The 17,452-nt window shown below is 63.3% G+C and overlaps 2 protein-coding genes across 2 annotated transcripts; both read right to left on the bottom strand.

The window, feature by feature from the left end:
• Positions 1-22: 22 nt before the first annotated feature.
• LOC136021252 (ubiquitin carboxyl-terminal hydrolase 36-like) lies at positions 23-5,840 on the bottom strand. The gene is made up of 14 exons (XM_065693258.1): positions 5,637-5,840; positions 5,341-5,562; positions 4,718-4,828; positions 4,341-4,443; positions 4,035-4,102; positions 3,563-3,633; positions 3,361-3,443; positions 3,091-3,199; positions 2,699-2,839; positions 2,409-2,509; positions 2,198-2,327; positions 1,323-1,982; positions 686-813; positions 23-457 (listed from the first exon to the last, which is right to left on the bottom strand). Exons 1-14 carry the CDS (start codon positions 5,836-5,838, stop codon positions 319-321), a joined length of 2,268 nt encoding a protein of 755 aa, XP_065549330.1. The 5' UTR covers positions 5,839-5,840; the 3' UTR covers positions 23-318.
• A 2,056-nt stretch (positions 5,841-7,896) lies between these two features.
• LOC136021625 (ubiquitin carboxyl-terminal hydrolase 36-like) lies at positions 7,897-16,655 on the bottom strand. The gene is made up of 18 exons (XM_065694050.1): positions 16,400-16,655; positions 16,104-16,325; positions 15,481-15,591; positions 15,104-15,206; positions 14,772-14,839; positions 14,300-14,370; positions 14,098-14,180; positions 13,828-13,936; positions 13,436-13,576; positions 13,146-13,246; positions 12,935-13,064; positions 12,060-12,719; positions 11,423-11,550; positions 11,121-11,194; positions 8,976-9,305; positions 8,664-8,779; positions 8,446-8,575; positions 7,897-8,354 (listed from the first exon to the last, which is right to left on the bottom strand). The coding sequence occupies exons 1-17, from the start codon at positions 16,650-16,652 to the stop codon at positions 8,447-8,449; spliced, it is 2,829 nt and encodes a 942-aa protein (XP_065550122.1). The 5' UTR covers positions 16,653-16,655; the 3' UTR covers positions 7,897-8,354; position 8,446.
• Positions 16,656-17,452: the final 797 nt, after the last annotated feature.

Genomic DNA, 17,452 nt, shown 5'->3' with positions numbered 1-17,452 from the left:
TCTCCTACACTGGAGATATTCAAGGCCCGCCTGGACAAGTTCCTGTGTGATGTACTGTAGGTTACCCTGCTCTTGCAGGGGGGTTGGACTAGATGATCTTTTTAGGTCCCTTCCAACCCTTGGGATTCTGTGATTCTGTGGTGCTGCTCATCTTCCTCCTCTTTCCCTTTCTTTGCCCTCCTTGCAGCAAGGTGGGCTCCCAGTCTGGGTGGGCACGGGGGGATGACATGGGCCAGCTCTCCAGGGCCTGCGAGCCCGGCGCCTCCTCGTCACGACTGGGACCTGCTGCCTCCAGGCCCTCCAGGGGCTCAGAGGCCTTCACAGCAGGAGGACTCTCTTCTTCTTGTGTGGGATGGAGACCTCCTCTTGAGCCGCTGGAGCACCGAGGCTGCTGATTGCCTCGTGCCGCCTCTTCTTTGTGAAGGAGCCAGTGGTGACCGGTCTGAGCTCCTCCCAGCTGCAGAGAGAAAGGTGGTGTGAGGGGTGGTGATGGACCAGCACTGTCCGGGGGGGAGGCTGGGTGCTGAGGGGCTGGGCTGGCCATGGGGCAGTCCAGAGCAGGGGAGCCAGATGCCGAAATCACCCCCGAGCCAGCGCCGAGGCCAGAATCACCTCGAGGAGCCCCCCGAGGCCGCAGGTGGCCTGGCTGCGGCGCAGGAGCCGGGCAGCGATGGGCACCGCTCACCTGCACGTGCCCAAAGGCAGCAGAGCCGAGCTGGGGCGGCTGCTGTTCGGTGGGAAGCTGCTGCCAGCGACTTGCGCGCGATGCCACGCGTGGTGGGCACTCCTGTGCAGCTTCCTGCCCTGCAGGGACTGGCACAAATAAAGACTTGGTGAGCTGAAGACAAGAGGATTCCGTCAGCCAAGAGGGGAAAGTCAAGAAGGGAGCCCAGGGAAAGGGGGCCTGCACGGGGGGAGGGAAGCGGGGTGGTGGAAGAGGAATCAGAAGTGCTTTTAGGTAGGAGCACAAAGGAAAAAAGGAAGCAAGGAAGTTTCAAGACCAGAAGCCCCGGGGCCCGGTGCTGAGCCCCGGCTGCACCGCTGTGCCCAGAGGGCAGCTCTGAGCCCTCCTGCTCCCGCTCGCCCCAGCGAGGGCTGGCGAGGCTGCCCTGTGTCCTCAGCAAGACAGGAGCCATCTCTCCTGCGTCACTCATGTGAACAGCAGCAGCTCTGCCCCCCCTCCGCAGCCTGGGCTGGGGCTCTCTCCACCCTCTCTGGCCAGGCACGATCCCCAGCCCCGGCTCTGCACTTGCTGCCATCACAAGCCCGCTTCTGAAGACACAAGGCACCTGCTGAAGGCCCCGGCAGAAGCTCAGGCTCACCTTTCTGGCAGAGAGCGCCAGCTTCTTGGCCGGTGGTGGTGATGTGCCGCTGCTCTGCCCCACAGCGGCGCTGGCCGACCAGGGGCATTTCGCCTTCCTGCGCCTGGTGGCTGTGGGGGCGGCCGGCGCGGCACTGGGGACGTCGGTGCCACGGTCCGTCTCCCGAGAGGTGCTGGAGCTGCTGGTTCTGCTCCCGGCCTCCTGGGAAACTGTGACCAGCTTCCCCACTGCAGCATGCGCTGGGCTGGCAGCACTGCTGCTTCCCGAGTCCTCCTCCGAGTCACGGGCTCTATGCGCAGTGCTCCCGGGCTGCTGGGTGAGGCCCAGCAGCACTGGGGATGTGGCCCGGGCAGGCGGCATCCTTTCCTCCCAGGAGCTCTGCTGGGGATGATCTGCTTCAGCTGAGCGTGCTCCGCTGGTGGTGCTGGAGCCCAGGGATGACGCGGACCTGGGAGGCTCTGGGCTCTGGGCTGCGGCACGGGGCAGCGCTGTGCCCACACAGGTGGCTTTGAAGGGCGCCCCGCTTGGCAGCGATGTAGCGGGCAGCTTCTCTGGGGCGGGGCCGTTCCGCAGCTCTGGTCCCGTACTCAATGTGCTGCGGTCCACGGGCACCCCGACCTCCGGCCCTGGCCCCCTCCTCTCTGGCCACACGCTGCGTCCCTGGACAAAGAGAGAGGGAGAAGTTCAGGGCGGAGAGAATTCAAGGAGCCAGGGGCACAAAGTGATCCTGCCCTCGGGGCCACGCAGGCACCCACGACCCAGCAGGATCCCTCCTGCAAAGAGCCTGCTCCCTGCCCGGCTGCAGCAGAGCGGCCCGAGGGACAGCACCTCCCAGCTCCTGTGAGCACTGCCCAAGAGCAGCCTCCAGGACTCACCAGTGATGGCAACAGGGGCCTGTGGCTCACAGTTTTCTTGGCCTCTTTGGAGACGGTGCCCTCGGAGCCAGTCAGCCTGGGGACAGCTCTGGCAATGGGCCTGTCCAAGCTCTTCTCTGGGCCGGAGAGCCTGGAAGACAAGGGCACGGGTTAACTGCGACTGTTTGACCAAATGAACCGCTCTCGATCAGAGAGCTGCAGGCGCTCCCACCTCACGTAGAACAGCAGGTAGGCCTCCTGGTTGAGGACCACGTCGACACTGGTGCAGCGGACCATACTGTCATTCATGTGATACCATTGCCCGTTGCTCGCCTGCAGAAGGAGAAAAGAGAATGGGGTTGGGCTGTGTCCAGGGCCTCTCCTGGCCCGAAGACCAGACTGGAGCACAGCCTGTACCCCGCATCCCTCCAGTGCTCACCACCGTGCACATCTGCTGGGCATCCTCCTTCCCGCACCCTGCAGGGACCCAGCAGCTCCCACCCCAGAGTGCCCCGGGCTCACCTTCACATAGCAGTAGTAGTGCCCCGTGTGGCAGCTGTACCCAGAGTGCACCAGCACTGCATACAGCCCATACATTACAGGATCCCCCTTGTCCTCTGACATGTACGGGCGGATGTCGAGGAACTCGGGGTACGGCACAGCCTGCAGAGGAAGAGAGGATGCCTCGGGAGCCTGCACAGCAGGCGGGTTTCTTGCTAGAGCAGGAGCAGCTCAGCTGTCCTGCGTGTCCATCTCCTGAGGGAGCAGGAGCTGCCCTCCCCAGGCAGAGGTCACCGTGACGAAGGTGCCAGCACGAGCTGCTGGCGCGAGGCTGGCCAAGAGCGGCAGGACCTCCTCCCACCCTGCTGCTCCGGCAAGAAGACAGCCCGAGCTCTGCACTGCCGAGCGCTCACCTTGGTGATTTTCTGTCCACCACAGAAGAACCTCTTCAGTGACAGCGTGAGAACGTTGGAGGCTCGGTGGATGCTGAAGCGTTTTGTTGCCGAGACTCTGTTGTTGCATCTGCGCAGGAAGAGCTGTGTCATTCAAGCTGTTCCACCACCCAGATGATTGCCAGCTCTGGCCAAGTGGCAAACGCCATGGGAAATGACCCCGCAGGCACCAGGCACCTGCTCACGGCCACATCTGCTGGCCCAGGTCCCTGCCCACAGCCCCACACGCACCCTGCGCACAGGTAGGGGTTCTCCCCACCCAGCAGGTCTGGCTTCACAAACAGCTCCAGCGCCTTGCGTAGGTCTTTGGCTTGCTGCAAGGACGGAGGAGAGGTGAGCGCACGGCTGGCCCGGCCAGGCCACAGCCCCGCTCCCTGCCGCAATGCCGGCCCCAGGAGAGCAGGAGCACCGCGTCCCCAGCCCGCTGCAGTACCCAGATCTCCAGTGGCAGGTCCAGGAAAGGGTCGTACGTGTCCGAGACGCTCTTGCACGCCAAACACTCCACTGCAAAGGGAAGAGCAATGAGCACACCCTGGCACACCAACCTGCACCCGTCGCCACCCAGCACAGTGCAGGAACTGCCTCCCCCTCTCCGGGCTCGAGCTCTGGGACGGGAGCACCAGGAGGCACAGAGGAAGGCTGCCAATTCCACTGCGTGCTGGCACAGCAAGTGTTGCCAGGGGGTCCATTTCCTGGTGGCGATGAGCTGGGCATCCACGGCCGACAGCTCTTGCCGTCGCCACAACCGGGCTCCTGACCCACAGGTCCCAGGGGACTGACCGACTGCAGCTCCGGATCACGTCCATGTGCTCAGTGATTTTCCCAAAGCATTTTAACTACAGGGCTCCCGGCAAAGCAACAGCCCCGAGTGACTGCAGGCCTGGGGCCTGGCACCGAGCACTCACCACGGGATCGCAGGTAGCCGCCAAAGATCCGGTGGACCAGTGTCGTTGCCTGGGTCTCGCAATCCAACCTAGAGACAGCAGCACCGGCTCTCACACCGTCCCTGCACCACGGCCACCCCGCGGCCGCCACGGTGTCCTCAGCACAAACTCCTGGCTGGAGCTCAGGGCTGGGCGCTGCAGGGGCAACGCAGCTTCCCGGGGCAAGGGCCCAGGAACGCAAGTGCCGCCCGGGGAACACGCTGACCCCACAGCGAGAGGACAGCGGAGAAGAGCAGGGACAGCCCATCAGAGAGAGGCCCCACGTACCTGGTGCAGCCACTCAGGCAGGACTGCTGCATGGCGTCGATGGTGTAACGCAGGAATTCATGCGCGTCCTCCTGCTGACCGAAGCGCATGCGCCCAGCGATCTCTGCAGGAGAGGGAGCAATCAGCCCCGGCACGTGCTGCGAGACACAGACCCCACCTCCCGCGGTGGCCCCAGCGGTTGAGCCCCCTCAAACCAAAGCGGACGGCAGAGTCCTGTCCGCTACGGGGGAACCCCACACACAGCCCATGAGGTCACCAGGTCCCCGCAGGCTCCATGAGCTCTGCTGGCCTCTTCTCAAAGGTTCTGCTCACACACTACTCCCTGCTCTCCAGCACGGCTATGGGAGGGGTGGGGAGCACAGGGGAGTCATTCCTACCCTTGAGGTCTTGGACAAAGGCCGTTGGCTCTATCACGCTCCCACTGTTCGCAAAAGCCTGAGCCACGTGATTCTGCATGATACAGATCATGCAGAAGCTGCCTTGGTCACCTGTGGCAGAGGAGAAGATGACAGGAGGTTGGGGACAAACGCAGGAGAGGTCAGAGCAGTACAGGAGATGGGGCAGGAGATGGGAGATGCGATAGTACAGGTCGGAGCGATGCCTATCACATTGCCTTTCTAAGCCACGCATCAACAGCATCTGCTGCCTGCACGCAGCCTTCCGCCCTCACGCAGGCTGGGGCTGTTTGGGACGTCCAGCTCAGTCCCCACGAAGCCAGCAGATCCCGCTGGAGCCATCTTAGCCCTGGCTACACCCACCATGGACACAAGGGTCCCCAGACGCAAGGATGCAAAGCTCAGGGATGCAGCTATGGCCGGGAAAAGGGAGCCGTACACAGGAACAGCACCTCCGTGGGGAAGTGGCAGGAGGGAGCAGAGAAGGTTCCTCCTGACACCCCCATGGCCCTTGCCAGAGCCACGTGTGCTGAGATACTGAGCCCAGCACGGGGCGCAGGGACCTGCCAGCACAGCCGCCCGCCGAGCCAGGCCCCACTACTCACTGGTGCAGCGGTGCTCCTTGGAAAGCAGGTAGTTAGCGAGCGGCGGGGTGTACGTGAGGCACTGCACGGTGGAGTTCAGGAAACATGTGTTCCCGAGGTTACGCAGTCCCGCGCCGATCGGGTGCACCCGCTGCCACTGCATGGACAGGCGCTCCACGGGGAACAGCACCACCTGGGGCGCAGGGATCCCGTCCCCTGGGCCCACTGGGGCGTCGCTGCTCTCTGTGGGATGAGGAATGGTGGGTGAGCTGCGCAGTGCGGGCTGCGCTTGTGCCCACTGAGTCCCCGGCACTTACCCTGCTTGACCTGCTGCTCCTCCTCGGGGCCGCACTGGGGTCCGGCAGCCTTGGCTGGGGAGCTCATGCGCCCTAAGGTGCTGCAGATCTTCTGCAGCTGCTGGAAGAAGCTCCAGGGGGCGAGTTCACTCTCGGCCTTCTGCGGCAGCACCTTCTTGACAGCCCGAGCCAGCAGATCGGCCACCTTCCCTCTCCTGCTCATCTCCCGCCGGGCCCGCTTCATTATCTTCCGCAGCTTCTCCATGACCGGCATGGTGAGGCCTGGCGCTCTCGGCTGCAGGGAGAGGCGGGCAGTTGAGTGGGGGACACTGGGCCGCTCTGTTCCCACCGCAGGACCGCGTGTTGCTGGCACAACAGCACACGGCCTGGGCCGGCCCTGCCACCGCCGCGGGCACCGGCCCGACACCGGCAGGGCCCTGACCGGCATTCCCCGCCTGGGCCCCCCCCCCACCGCGCGCCAGACGCAGGTGTCCCGAGGAGCAGGGGCCGCTGTTCCCGCACCCAATGAACGGCGCCCAACCCTCGGGGCCTGCCCCGTCAGCCGCTTGCAGGGCTCGAAGCCCGCTCCTCCGCGTCCGTCCAACCAGCCGCCTGGAGCCGACGGCTCCGCCCGATCAGCCGCGTGCTGAAGCCGTGGAAGGAAGCTCACGCTCCGCCTCCTCGGCCCGCCCAGCTCCGGGCGAGAGGACTGAGCCGAGGGTGCGGCTGCGGCGCTTATATAGTGCCGGGGGCAGCGCTGCGGCAGGGGCTTTGTGACGTGCCTACCGCGGCCCCGGGCAGCGCCCGGCGGGGACACGCCCTCCCCCCCAGCCCCCCAGGAGCGGCGGCGGGGCCCGGCGGGGGCACGAGCATCGGCAGGGTCACAATGAGAGCACAGAGCCGGCGGCAGAACAAGTGGCGATATTAAACTCGGACAAACTACCAGCAGCAATGGCACGTGTGATACAGCCATACAGCGCGCGGGCGGGACGAGGGGCCCTGGAGGTGGGGGTTTTCTTTTCGTTTTAATGTTTCTCTTCAATACGTTGAACTTGCCCGGACTGCTCCAGTACGACACCTTAGACCTGACAGGGATGCTCAGCATGAAAGCACCTCCCAGGGCTGCGGTGGGTGCACGTGACGGAGCTGTCTCAGACGGGCAGCCCCATGGCACATGTCAGCACCGCTGCAACACGGGAATGGCTCAGAGAAAGCAGGACCCGAGGTGCGACGGGGGGGTTAAACAGAGGAGGAAGGGGATTCCATAGGGATGCTGCAGAGGGACTCTTTGTCAGGGACTGTAGTGACAGGACAAGGGGTAACGGGTTAAAACTTACACAGGGGAAGTTTAGATTGGATCTAAGGAGGAAATTCTTTCCTGTTAGGGTGGTGAGGCACTGGAATGGGTTGCCCAAGGAAGCTGGGAATGCTCCATCCCTGGCAGTGTTCAAGGCCAGGCTGGATGAAGCCTTGGGTGGGATGCTTTAGTGTGAGGTGTCCCTGCCCATGGCAGGGGGGTTGGAACTGGATGATCTTGAGGTCCTTTCCAACCCGAACTATTCTATGATTCCTGCGGCCGCACACCAGTGGGCTGGGTACTTGCACCTTATCTCACACAGAATCACACAGAATCACACAGAATCCCAAGGGTTGGAAGGGACCTAAAAAGATCATCTAGTCCAACCCCCCTGCAAGAGCAGGGTAACCTACAGTACATCACACAGGAACTTGTCCAGGCGGGCCTCACACAGTAACCTCCCTGCTGCCAAGCACAATCACTTCTAGGGTAGAACAACAAAGTGCAATGCACAACTGTCACAGACAGGAAAGCAGCCCATGAACCCTCGGCATTGCCCCCAGCAGCAGCCAGGTGCCTGCAGCTCATGGGGAGAACGGGCACCAGCACAGTGGCCAGCATGGACACCTCGGTTTGAGATCACGCCCAGACAGACTCCAGCCTCCTCAGCAAAGCCCTTGCTGGAGGAAAACGCACCTGCCCATCCACAGGAACCTGCCTCAGAGGCCTGCAGCAGGGGCATGAGCACAGCAGCACTGACCCCGCAGGCGGCTCACGCGCAGCAGCAGCAGCAGCAGCAGCAGCAGCGGCCCAGAGCCAGGGCAGGATGAGGCTGGCCCCAGTCAGAGCCGAGCAGGACCCAGGAGCCCACCCTGTGCGCTCGCCCCAGGCACCAGGAGCTGCTTCTCTCCCAGCGCTTCCTCCACCACCCCCGCTGCGGGAGCGGGGCCCGCTGGCCCTAACCCAGAGCTGAGCGCTACCGCATCACCAACACATCTTTATTGCCGGCCGCGGCCGCCCCGGCCCCGCGAGGCGCCAACCCCCGTGCGCGGCACGGGCAGGGCCGGTGAAAGTTAACGTTAACGGTGCCTCCAACGTGGAGAGGAGGGAAAGGGGGGGTAGGAGGGGGAAGGGCAGCCCCAGGCGCGGACCGCAGCCGGGGTCATGGGGCTGGAGCAGCAGCGACGGTCCTGAGGCACTTGGCAGGAGCCCCCCCCGAGCCGGGCTCCAGGCTTGGGGGGGAGAAAGGGCTGCTCCAGCCCTAGGCGCAGGGAAGCTGCTGAAGGAGCCCGGACGAGGCACGGTCCTCCCGGGCTCCTTCACAGCAGAAGGCAGGGACATGGGCGTGGAGCTGTGGGGAGCGGTGTCCTCTTCCCTCCACAGCAGCTCCCGGGACAGGCCTCCATGGCAGGGGCTGCTCCTGCCGCTCGCTGGCATTCGGGCTGGAAGGAAAGGAGCCGTGTGAGCACCCGCCATGCAGCTGCCCTGCGCCTGCCCCCTGCGGCTCTGCTCCGGGCCCCTGGACCTGCTCACCTCAGAGCCGGTGGCGCAGGCTCGCTGCCTTGGCCGGATGCGTCACTGCCCAGAAGCTGCGCTGGCGGTGCAGCCACTGGAAGGGGTTCTGGTGTCTCTGCTCCCTCCTCCGCTTTTTCACCTTCTTCACCTGTGCAGAGGCAGGAAGGCTCGGGGTCAGCACAAGGAGGCCCAAGGTTCTTCCCACCAGCCCAGCCAGGGATGGGGCCAGCACCCACCTTCCCTCTGTCAAACTCCTCATCCCACTCATCGAGGATGGTCTTCCTGCGAGCTGAGGCTGCAGACTGAATGGCATCCCAACTGACAGCCGAGACACCGCCATTCCAGGTCAAGACTGCAAGGCAGCGTTGTCAGCACAGAGCCCCAGGCCATGCTCCACGGCTCCCGCCAGCACAGGGCCAGGGTTGGAGCCCCTCACTCCAGGACCCCACCTGGGTGCAGCAGCCTGGCTCTAGCTCAGGCCCTGGCAGGGCTCAAGGCAGGGGAGCTGCGCTGCTGCTCGCCCACCCAGGCAAGAAGGGATTAATTACCTTGTTTGCCATAAGCTTTGTCCAAGGAATCCACAAGCAGCTGCTCCACCACTGTGGACTCCAGCTGGGTCATTGGTGCTGTGCCAGCCCCACGGCCATGTGCAGGCCTTTGGGCAGCAGGGCAGTGCCTGTGCCCAGCCCCAGCCTGGCTGTCCGCTGCCACTGTGGAAACAGGCAAGGTGAGCACGAGGCAGAGGCTCATCGTCCAAGGCAGATCCCGTGCCCCAAAAGACACTGTCAGGACCAACAATGTCATGAGGGTGCAGGGGACTTGGGCATACTGGGGCCTGTCCTGGGCAGGGAGGAGCTGGGGGTAAATTTTTACGCCAGCTGCCAAAGTCATTTGCACCGCAAGCATGACCCTGTGCCTGCAGCCTGGAGAGCTGGTGGCTTGTCTGCCCTAATGGCCCTTTGGAGCACTGGTGTGCAGTCTCTGGTGCTTACAGGTCTAGGCAGCTGCCTGGAAACGGGCGAGGTGCCTGAGGATTGGCGGATGGCAAAGGTCACACCAATCTATAAAAAGGGCAAGAAGGAGGACCCGGGTAATTATAGACCGGTCAGCCTTACCTCCATCCCTGGAAAGGTGATGGAACAACTTATTCTTGACTCCATCACTAGGCATATCAAGGATGAGGGGGTCATTAAGAACAGCCAACATGGTTTTATGAGGGGGAAGTCATGTATGACCAACCTTATAGCCTTCTATGAGGAAGTGACTAGGTGGAGGGATGATGGTAGAGCGGTAGATGTAGTTTTTCTTGATTTCAGTAAGGCATTTGATACTGTCTCCCACAGCATCCTCATAGATAAGCTAAAGAAGTGTGGGCTTGACGATCAAGTAGTGAGGTGGATCGAGAACTGGTTGAAAGGAAGAAGGCAGAGAGTTGTGGTCAATGGCGCAGAATCTAGCTGGAGGTCTGTGACTAGTGGAGTTCCTCAGGGGTCGGTGCTGGGACCGGTGCTGTTTAATATTTTCATCAATGACCTGGATGAGGGAACTGAGTGCACCCTCAGCAAGTTTGCTGATGACACAAAACTGGGAGGAGTGGCTGACACACCAGAGGACTGTGCTGCCATTCAGCGAGACCTGGACAGGCTGGAGAGTTGGGCGGGGAGAAACTTGATGAAATTTAACAAGGGCAAGTGTAGAGTCTTGCATCTGGGGAAGAACAACCCCATGTACCAGTACAGGTTGGGGGGTGACCTGCTGGAAAGCAGCGAAGGGGAAAGGGACCTGGGGGTCCTGGTGGATAGGAGGATGACCATGAGCCAGCAATGTGCTCTTGTGGCCAAGAAGGCAAATGGCATCTTAGGGTGCATTAGAAAGGGAGTGGTTAGTAGGTCAAGAGAGGTTCTCCTCCCCCTCTACTCAGCCTTGGTGAGGCCGCATCTGGAATATTGTGTCCAGTTCTGGGCCCCTCTGTTCAAGAAGGACAGGGAATTGCTGGAAGGAGTCCAGCGCAGAGCCACAAAGATGATGAAGGGAGTGGAACATCTCCCTTATGAGGAGAGGCTGAGGGAGCTGGGTCTCTTTAGCTTGGAGAAGAGGAGACTGAGGGGTGACCTCATCAATGTTTACAAATATGTAAAGGGTAGGTGTCAGGATGATGGAGCTAGGCTTTTTTCAGTGATATCCAGTGATAGGACAAGGGGCAATGGGTGTAAACTGGAGCATAGGAAGTTCCACGTTAACATCAGGAAGAACTTCTTTACTGTAAGAGTGACAGAGCACTGGAACAGGTTGCCCAGGGGGGTTGTGGAGTCTCCTACACTGGAGATATTCAAGGCCCGCCTGGACAAGTTCCTGTGTGATGTACTGTAGGTTACCCTGCTCTTGCAGGGGGGTTGGACTAGATGATCTTTTTAGGTCCCTTCCAACCCTTGGGATTCTGTGATTCTGTGGTGCTGCTCATCTTCCTCCTCTTTCCCTTTCTTTGCCCTCCTTGCAGCAAGGTGGGCTCCCAGTCTGGGTGGGCACGGGGGGATGACATGGGCCAGCTCTCCAGGGCCTGCGAGCCCGGCGCCTCCTCGTCACGACTGGGACCTGCTGCCTCCAGGCCCTCCAGGGGCTCAGAGGCCTTCACAGCAGGAGGACTCTCTTCTTCTTGTGTGGGATGGAGACCTCCTCTTGAGCCGCTGGAGCACCGAGGCTGCTGATTGCCTCGTGCCGCCTCTTCTTTGTGAAGGAGCCAGTGGTGACCGGTCTGAGCTCCTCCCAGCTGCAGAGAGAAAGGTGGTGTGAGGGGTGGTGATGGACCAGCACTGTCCGGGGGGGAGGCTGGGTGCTGAGGGGCTGGGCTGGCCATGGGGCAGTCCAGAGCAGGGGAGCCAGATGCCGAAATCACCCCCGAGCCAGCGCCGAGGCCAGAATCACCTCGAGGAGCCCCCCGAGGCCGCAGGTGGCCTGGCTGCGGCGCAGGAGCCGGGCAGCAATGGGCACCGCTCACCTGCACATGCCCAAAGGCAGCAGAGCCGAGCTGGGGCGGCTGCTGTTCGGTGGGAAGCTGCTGCCAGCGACTTGCGCGCGATGCCACGCGTGGTGGGCACTCCTGTGCAGCTTCCTGCCCTGCAGGGACTGGCACAAATAAAGACTTGGTGAGCTGAAGACAAGAGGATTCCGTCAGCCAAGAGGGGAAAGTCAAGAAGGGAGCCCAGGGAAAGGGGGCCTGCACGGGGGGAGGGAAGCGGGGTGGTGGAAGAGGAATCAGAAGTGCTTTTAGGTAGGAGCACAAAGGAAAAAAGGAAGCAAGGAAGTTTCAAGACCAGAAGCCCCGGGGCCCGGTGCTGAGCCCCGGCTGCACCGCTGTGCCCAGAGGGCAGCTCTGAGCCCTCCTGCTCCCGCTCGCCCCAGCGAGGGCTGGCGAGGCTGCCCTGTGTCCTCAGCAAGACAGGAGCCATCTCTCCTGCGTCACTCATGTGAACAGCAGCAGCTCTGCCCCCCCTCCGCAGCCTGGGCTGGGGCTCTCTCCACCCTCTCTGGCCAGGCACGATCCCCAGCCCCGGCTCTGCACTTGCTGCCATCACAAGCCCGCTTCTGAAGACACAAGGCACCTGCTGAAGGCCCCGGCAGAAGCTCAGGCTCACCTTTCTGGCAGAGAGCGCCAGCTTCTTGGCCGGTGGTGGTGATGTGCCGCTGCTCTGCCCCACAGCGGCGCTGGCCGACCAGGGGCATTTCGCCTTCCTGCGCCTGGTGGCTGTGGGGGCGGCCGGCGCGGCACTGGGGACGTCGGTGCCACGGTCCGTCTCCCGAGAGGTGCTGGAGCTGCTGGTTCTGCTCCCGGCCTCCTGGGAAACTGTGACCAGCTTCCCCACTGCAGCATGCGCTGGGCTGGCAGCACTGCTGCTTCCCGAGTCCTCCTCCGAGTCACGGGCTCTATGCGCAGTGCTCCCGGGCTGCTGGGTGAGGCCCAGCAGCACTGGGGATGTGGCCCGGGCAGGCGGCATCCTTTCCTCCCAGGAGCTCTGCTGGGGATGATCTGCTTCAGCTGAGCGTGCTCCGCTGGTGGTGCTGGAGCCCAGGGATGACGCGGACCTGGGAGGCTCTGGGCTCTGGGCTGCGGCACGGGGCAGCGCTGTGCCCACACAGGTGGCTTTGAAGGGCGCCCCGCTTGGCAGCGATGTAGCGGGCAGCTTCTCTGGGGCGGGGCCGTTCCGCAGCTCTGGTCCCGTACTCAATGTGCTGCGGTCCACGGGCACCCCGACCTCCGGCCCTGGCCCCCTCCTCTCTGGCCACACGCTGCGTCCCTGGACAAAGAGAGAGGGAGAAGTTCAGGGCGGAGAGAATTCAAGGAGCCAGGGGCACAAAGTGATCCTGCCCTCGGGGCCACGCAGGCACCCACGACCCAGCAGGATCCCTCCTGCAAAGAGCCTGCTCCCTGCCCGGCTGCAGCAGAGCGGCCCGAGGGACAGCACCTCCCAGCTCCTGTGAGCACTGCCCAAGAGCAGCCTCCAGGACTCACCAGTGATGGCAACAGGGGCCTGTGGCTCACAGTTTTCTTGGCCTCTTTGGAGACGGTGCCCTCGGAGCCAGTCAGCCTGGGGACAGCTCTGGCAATGGGCCTGTCCAAGCTCTTCTCTGGGCCGGAGAGCCTGGAAGACAAGGGCACGGGTTAACTGCGACTGTTTGACCAAATGAACCGCTCTCGATCAGAGAGCTGCAGGCGCTCCCACCTCACGTAGAACAGCAGGTAGGCCTCCTGGTTGAGGACCACGTCGACACTGGTGCAGCGGACCATACTGTCATTCATGTGATACCATTGCCCGTTGCTCGCCTGCAGAAGGAGAAAAGAGAATGGGGTTGGGCTGTGTCCAGGGCCTCTCCTGGCCCGAAGACCAGACTGGAGCACAGCCTGTACCCCGCATCCCTCCAGTGTTCACCACCGTGCACATCTGCTGGGCATCCTCCTTCCCGCACCCTGCAGGGACCCAGCAGCTCCCACCCCAGAGTGCCCCGGGCTCACCTTCACATAGCAGTAGTAGTGCCCCGTGTGGCAGCTGTACCCAGAGTGCACCAGCACTGCATACAGCCCATACATTACAGGATCCCCCTTGTCCTCTGACATGTACGGGCGGATGTCGAGGAACTCGGGGTACGGCACAGCCTGCAGAGGAAGAGAGGATGCCTCGGGAGCCTGCACAGCAGGCGGGTTTCTTGCTAGAGCAGGAGCAGCTCAGCTGGCCTGCGTGTCCATCTCCTGAGGGAGCAGGAGCTGCCCTCCCCAGGCAGAGGTCACCGTGAGGAAGGTGCCAGCACGAGCTGCTGGCGCGAGGCTGGCCAAGAGCGGCAGGACCTCCTCCCACCCTGCTGCTCCGGCAAGAAGACAGCCCGAGCTCTGCACTGCCGAGCGCTCACCTTGGTGATTTTCTGTCCACCACAGAAGAACCTCTTCAGTGACAGCGTGAGAACGTTGGAGGCTCGGTGGATGCTGAAGCGTTTTGTTGCCGAGACTCTGTTGTTGCATCTGCGCAGGAAGAGCTGTGTCATTCAAGCTGTTCCACCACCCAGATGATTGCCAGCTCTGGCCAAGTGGCAAACGCCATGGGAAATGACCCCGCAGGCACCAGGCACCTGCTCACGGCCACATCTGCTGGCCCAGGTCCCTGCCCACAGCCCCACACGCACCCTGCGCACAGGTAGGGGTTCTCCCCACCCAGCAGGTCTGGCTTCACAAACAGCTCCAGCGCCTTGCGTAGGTCTTTGGCTTGCTGCAAGGACGGAGGAGAGGTGAGCGCACGGCTGGCCCGGCCAGGCCACAGCCCCGCTCCCTGCCGCAATGCCGGCCCCAGGAGAGCAGGAGCACCGCGTCCCCAGCCCGCTGCAGTACCCAGATCTCCAGTGGCAGGTCCAGGAAAGGGTCGTACGTGTCCGAGACGCTCTTGCACGCCAAACACTCCACTGCAAAGGGAAGAGCAATGAGCACACCCTGGCACACCAACCTGCACCCGTCGCCACCCAGCACAGTGCAGGAACTGCCTCCCCCTCTCCGGGCTCGAGCTCTGGGACGGGAGCACCAGGAGGCACAGAGGAAGGCTGCCAATTCCACTGCGTGCTGGCACAGCAAGTGTTGCCAGGGGGTCCATTTCCTGGTGGCGATGAGCTGGGCATCCACGGCCGACAGCTCTTGCCGTCGCCACAACCGGGCTCCTGACCCACAGGTCCCACGGGACTGACCGACTGCAGCTCCGGATCACGTCCATGTGCTCAGTGATTTTCCCAAAGCATTTTAACTACAGGGCTCCCGGCAAAGCAACAGCCCCGAGTGACTGCAGGCCTGGGGCCTGGCACCGAGCACTCACCACGGGATCGCAGGTAGCCGCCAAAGATCCGGTGGACCAGTGTCGTTGCCTGGGTCTCGCAATCCAACCTAGAGACAGCAGCACCGGCTCTCACACCGTCCCTGCACCACGGCCACCCCGCGGCCGCCACGGTGTCCTCAGCACAAACTCCTGGCTGGAGCTCAGGGCTGGGCGCTGCAGGGGCAACGCAGCTTCCCGGGGCAAGGGCCCAGGAACGCAAGTGCCGCCCGGGGAACACGCTGACCCCACAGTCCCCTGCAGCAAGGCAGGGGACCAGCGAGAGGACAGCGGAGAAGAGCAGGGACAGCCCATCAGAGAGAGGCCCCACGTACCTGGTGCAGCCACTCAGGCAGGACTGCTGCATGGCGTCGATGGTGTAACGCAGGAATTCATGCGCGTCCTCCTGCTGACCGAAGCGCATGCGCCCAGCGATCTCTGCAGGAGAGGGAGCAATCAGCCCCGGCACGTGCTGCGAGACACAGACCCCACCTCCCGCGGTGGCCCCAGCGGTTGAGCCCCCTCAAACCAAAGCGGACGGCAGAGTCCTGTCCGCTACGGGGGAACCCCACACACAGCCCATGAGGTCACCAGGTCCCCGCAGGCTCCATGAGCTCTGCTGGCCTCTTCTCAAAGGTTCTGCTCACACACTACTCCCTGCTCTCCAGCACGGCTATGGGAGGGGTGGGGAGCACAGGGGAGTCATTCCTACCCTTGAGGTCTTGGACAAAGGCCGTTGGCTCTATCACGCTCCCACTGTTCGCAAAAGCCTGAGCCACGTGATTCTGCATGATACAGATCATGCAGAAGCTGCCTTGGTCACCTGTGGCAGAGGAGAAGATGACAGGAGGTTGGGGACAAACGCAGGAGAGGTCAGAGCAGTACAGGAGATGGGGCAGGAGATGGGAGATGCGATAGTACAGGTCGGAGCGATGCCTATCACATTGCCTTTCTAAGCCACGCATCAACAGCATCTGCTGCCTGCACGCAGCCTTCCGCCCTCACGCAGGCTGGGGCTGTTTGGGACGTCCAGCTCAGTCCCCACGAAGCCAGCAGATCCCGCTGGAGCCATCTTAGCCCTGGCTACACCCACCATGGACACAAGGGTCCCCAGACGCAAGGATGCAAAGCTCAGGGATGCAGCTATGGCCGGGAAAAGGGAGCCGTACACAGGAACAGCACCTCCGTGGGGAAGTGGCAGGAGGGAGCAGAGAAGGTTCCTCCTGACACCCCCATGGCCCTTGCCAGAGCCACGTGTGCTGAGATACTGAGCCCAGCACGGGGCGCAGGGACCTGCCAGCACAGCCGCCCGCCGAGCCAGGCCCCACTACTCACTGGTGCAGCGGTGCTCCTTGGAAAGCAGGTAGTTAGCGAGCGGCGGGGTGTACGTGAGGCACTGCACGGTGGAGTTCAGGAAACATGTGTTCCCGAGGTTACGCAGTCCCGCGCCGATCGGGTGCACCCGCTGCCACTGCATGGACAGGCGCTCCACGGGGAACAGCACCACCTGGGGCGCAGGGATCCCGTCCCCTGGGCCCACTGGGGCGTCGCTGCTCTCTGTGGGATGAGGAATGGTGGGTGAGCTGCGCAGTGCGGGCTGCGCTTGTGCCCACTGAGTCCCCGGCACTTACCCTGCTTGACCTGCTGCTCCTCCTCGGGGCCGCACTGGGGTCCGGCAGCCTTGGCTGGGGAGCTCATGCGCCCTAAGGTGCTGCAGATCTTCTGCAGCTGCTGGAAGAAGCTCCAGGGGGCGAGTTCACTCTCGGCCTTCTGCGGCAGCACCTTCTTGACAGCCCGAGCCAGCAGATCGGCCACCTTCCCTCTCCTGCTCATCTCCCGCCGGGCCCGCTTCATTATCTTCCGCAGCTTCTCCATGACCGGCATGGTGAGGCCTGGCGCTCTCGGCTGCAGGGAGAGGCGGGCAGTTGAGTGGGGGACACTGGGCCGCTCTGTTCCCACCGCAGGACCGCGTGTTGCTGGCACAACAGCACACGGCCTGGGCCGGCCCTGCCACCGCCGCGGGCACCGGCCCGACACCGGCAGGGCCCTGACCGGCATTCCCCGCCTGGGCCCCCCCCCCACCGCGCGCCAGACGCAGGTGTCCCGAGGAGCAGGGGCCGCTGTTCCCGCACCCAATGAACGGCGCCCAACCCTCGGGGCCTGCCCCGTCAGCCGCTTGCAGGGCTCGAAGCCCGCTCCTCCGCGTCCGTCCAACCAGCCGCCTGGAGCCGACGGCTCCGCCCGATCAGCCGCGTGCTGAAGCCGTGGAAGGAAGCTCACGCTCCGCCTCCTCGGCCCGCCCAGCTCCGGGCGAGAGGACTGAGCCGAGGGTGCGGCTGCGGCGCTTATATAGTGCCGGGGGCAGCGCTGCGGCAGGGGCTTTGTGACGTGCCTACCGCGGCCCCGGGCAGCGCCCGGCGGGGACACGCCCTCCCCCCCAGCCCCCCAGGAGCGGCGGCGGGGCCCGGCGGGGGCACGAGCATCGGCAGGGTCACAATGAGAGCACAGAGCCGGCGGCAGAACAAGTGGCGATATTAAACTCGGACAAACTACCAGCAGCAATGGCACGTGTGATACAGCCATACAGCGCGCGGGCGGGACGAGGGGCCCTGGAGGTGGGGGTTTTCTTTTCGTTTTAATGTTTCTCTTCAATACGTTGAACTTGCCCGGACTGCTCCAGTACG

The sequence above is a fragment of the Lathamus discolor genome, chromosome 13 (assembly GCF_037157495.1).
Source record: "Lathamus discolor isolate bLatDis1 chromosome 13, bLatDis1.hap1, whole genome shotgun sequence".
NCBI lineage: Eukaryota > Metazoa > Chordata > Aves > Psittaciformes > Psittacidae > Lathamus > Lathamus discolor.
The sequence above is the reverse complement of the archived record's forward strand: the minus strand, read 5'-3'. Positions and strand labels throughout refer to the sequence as shown.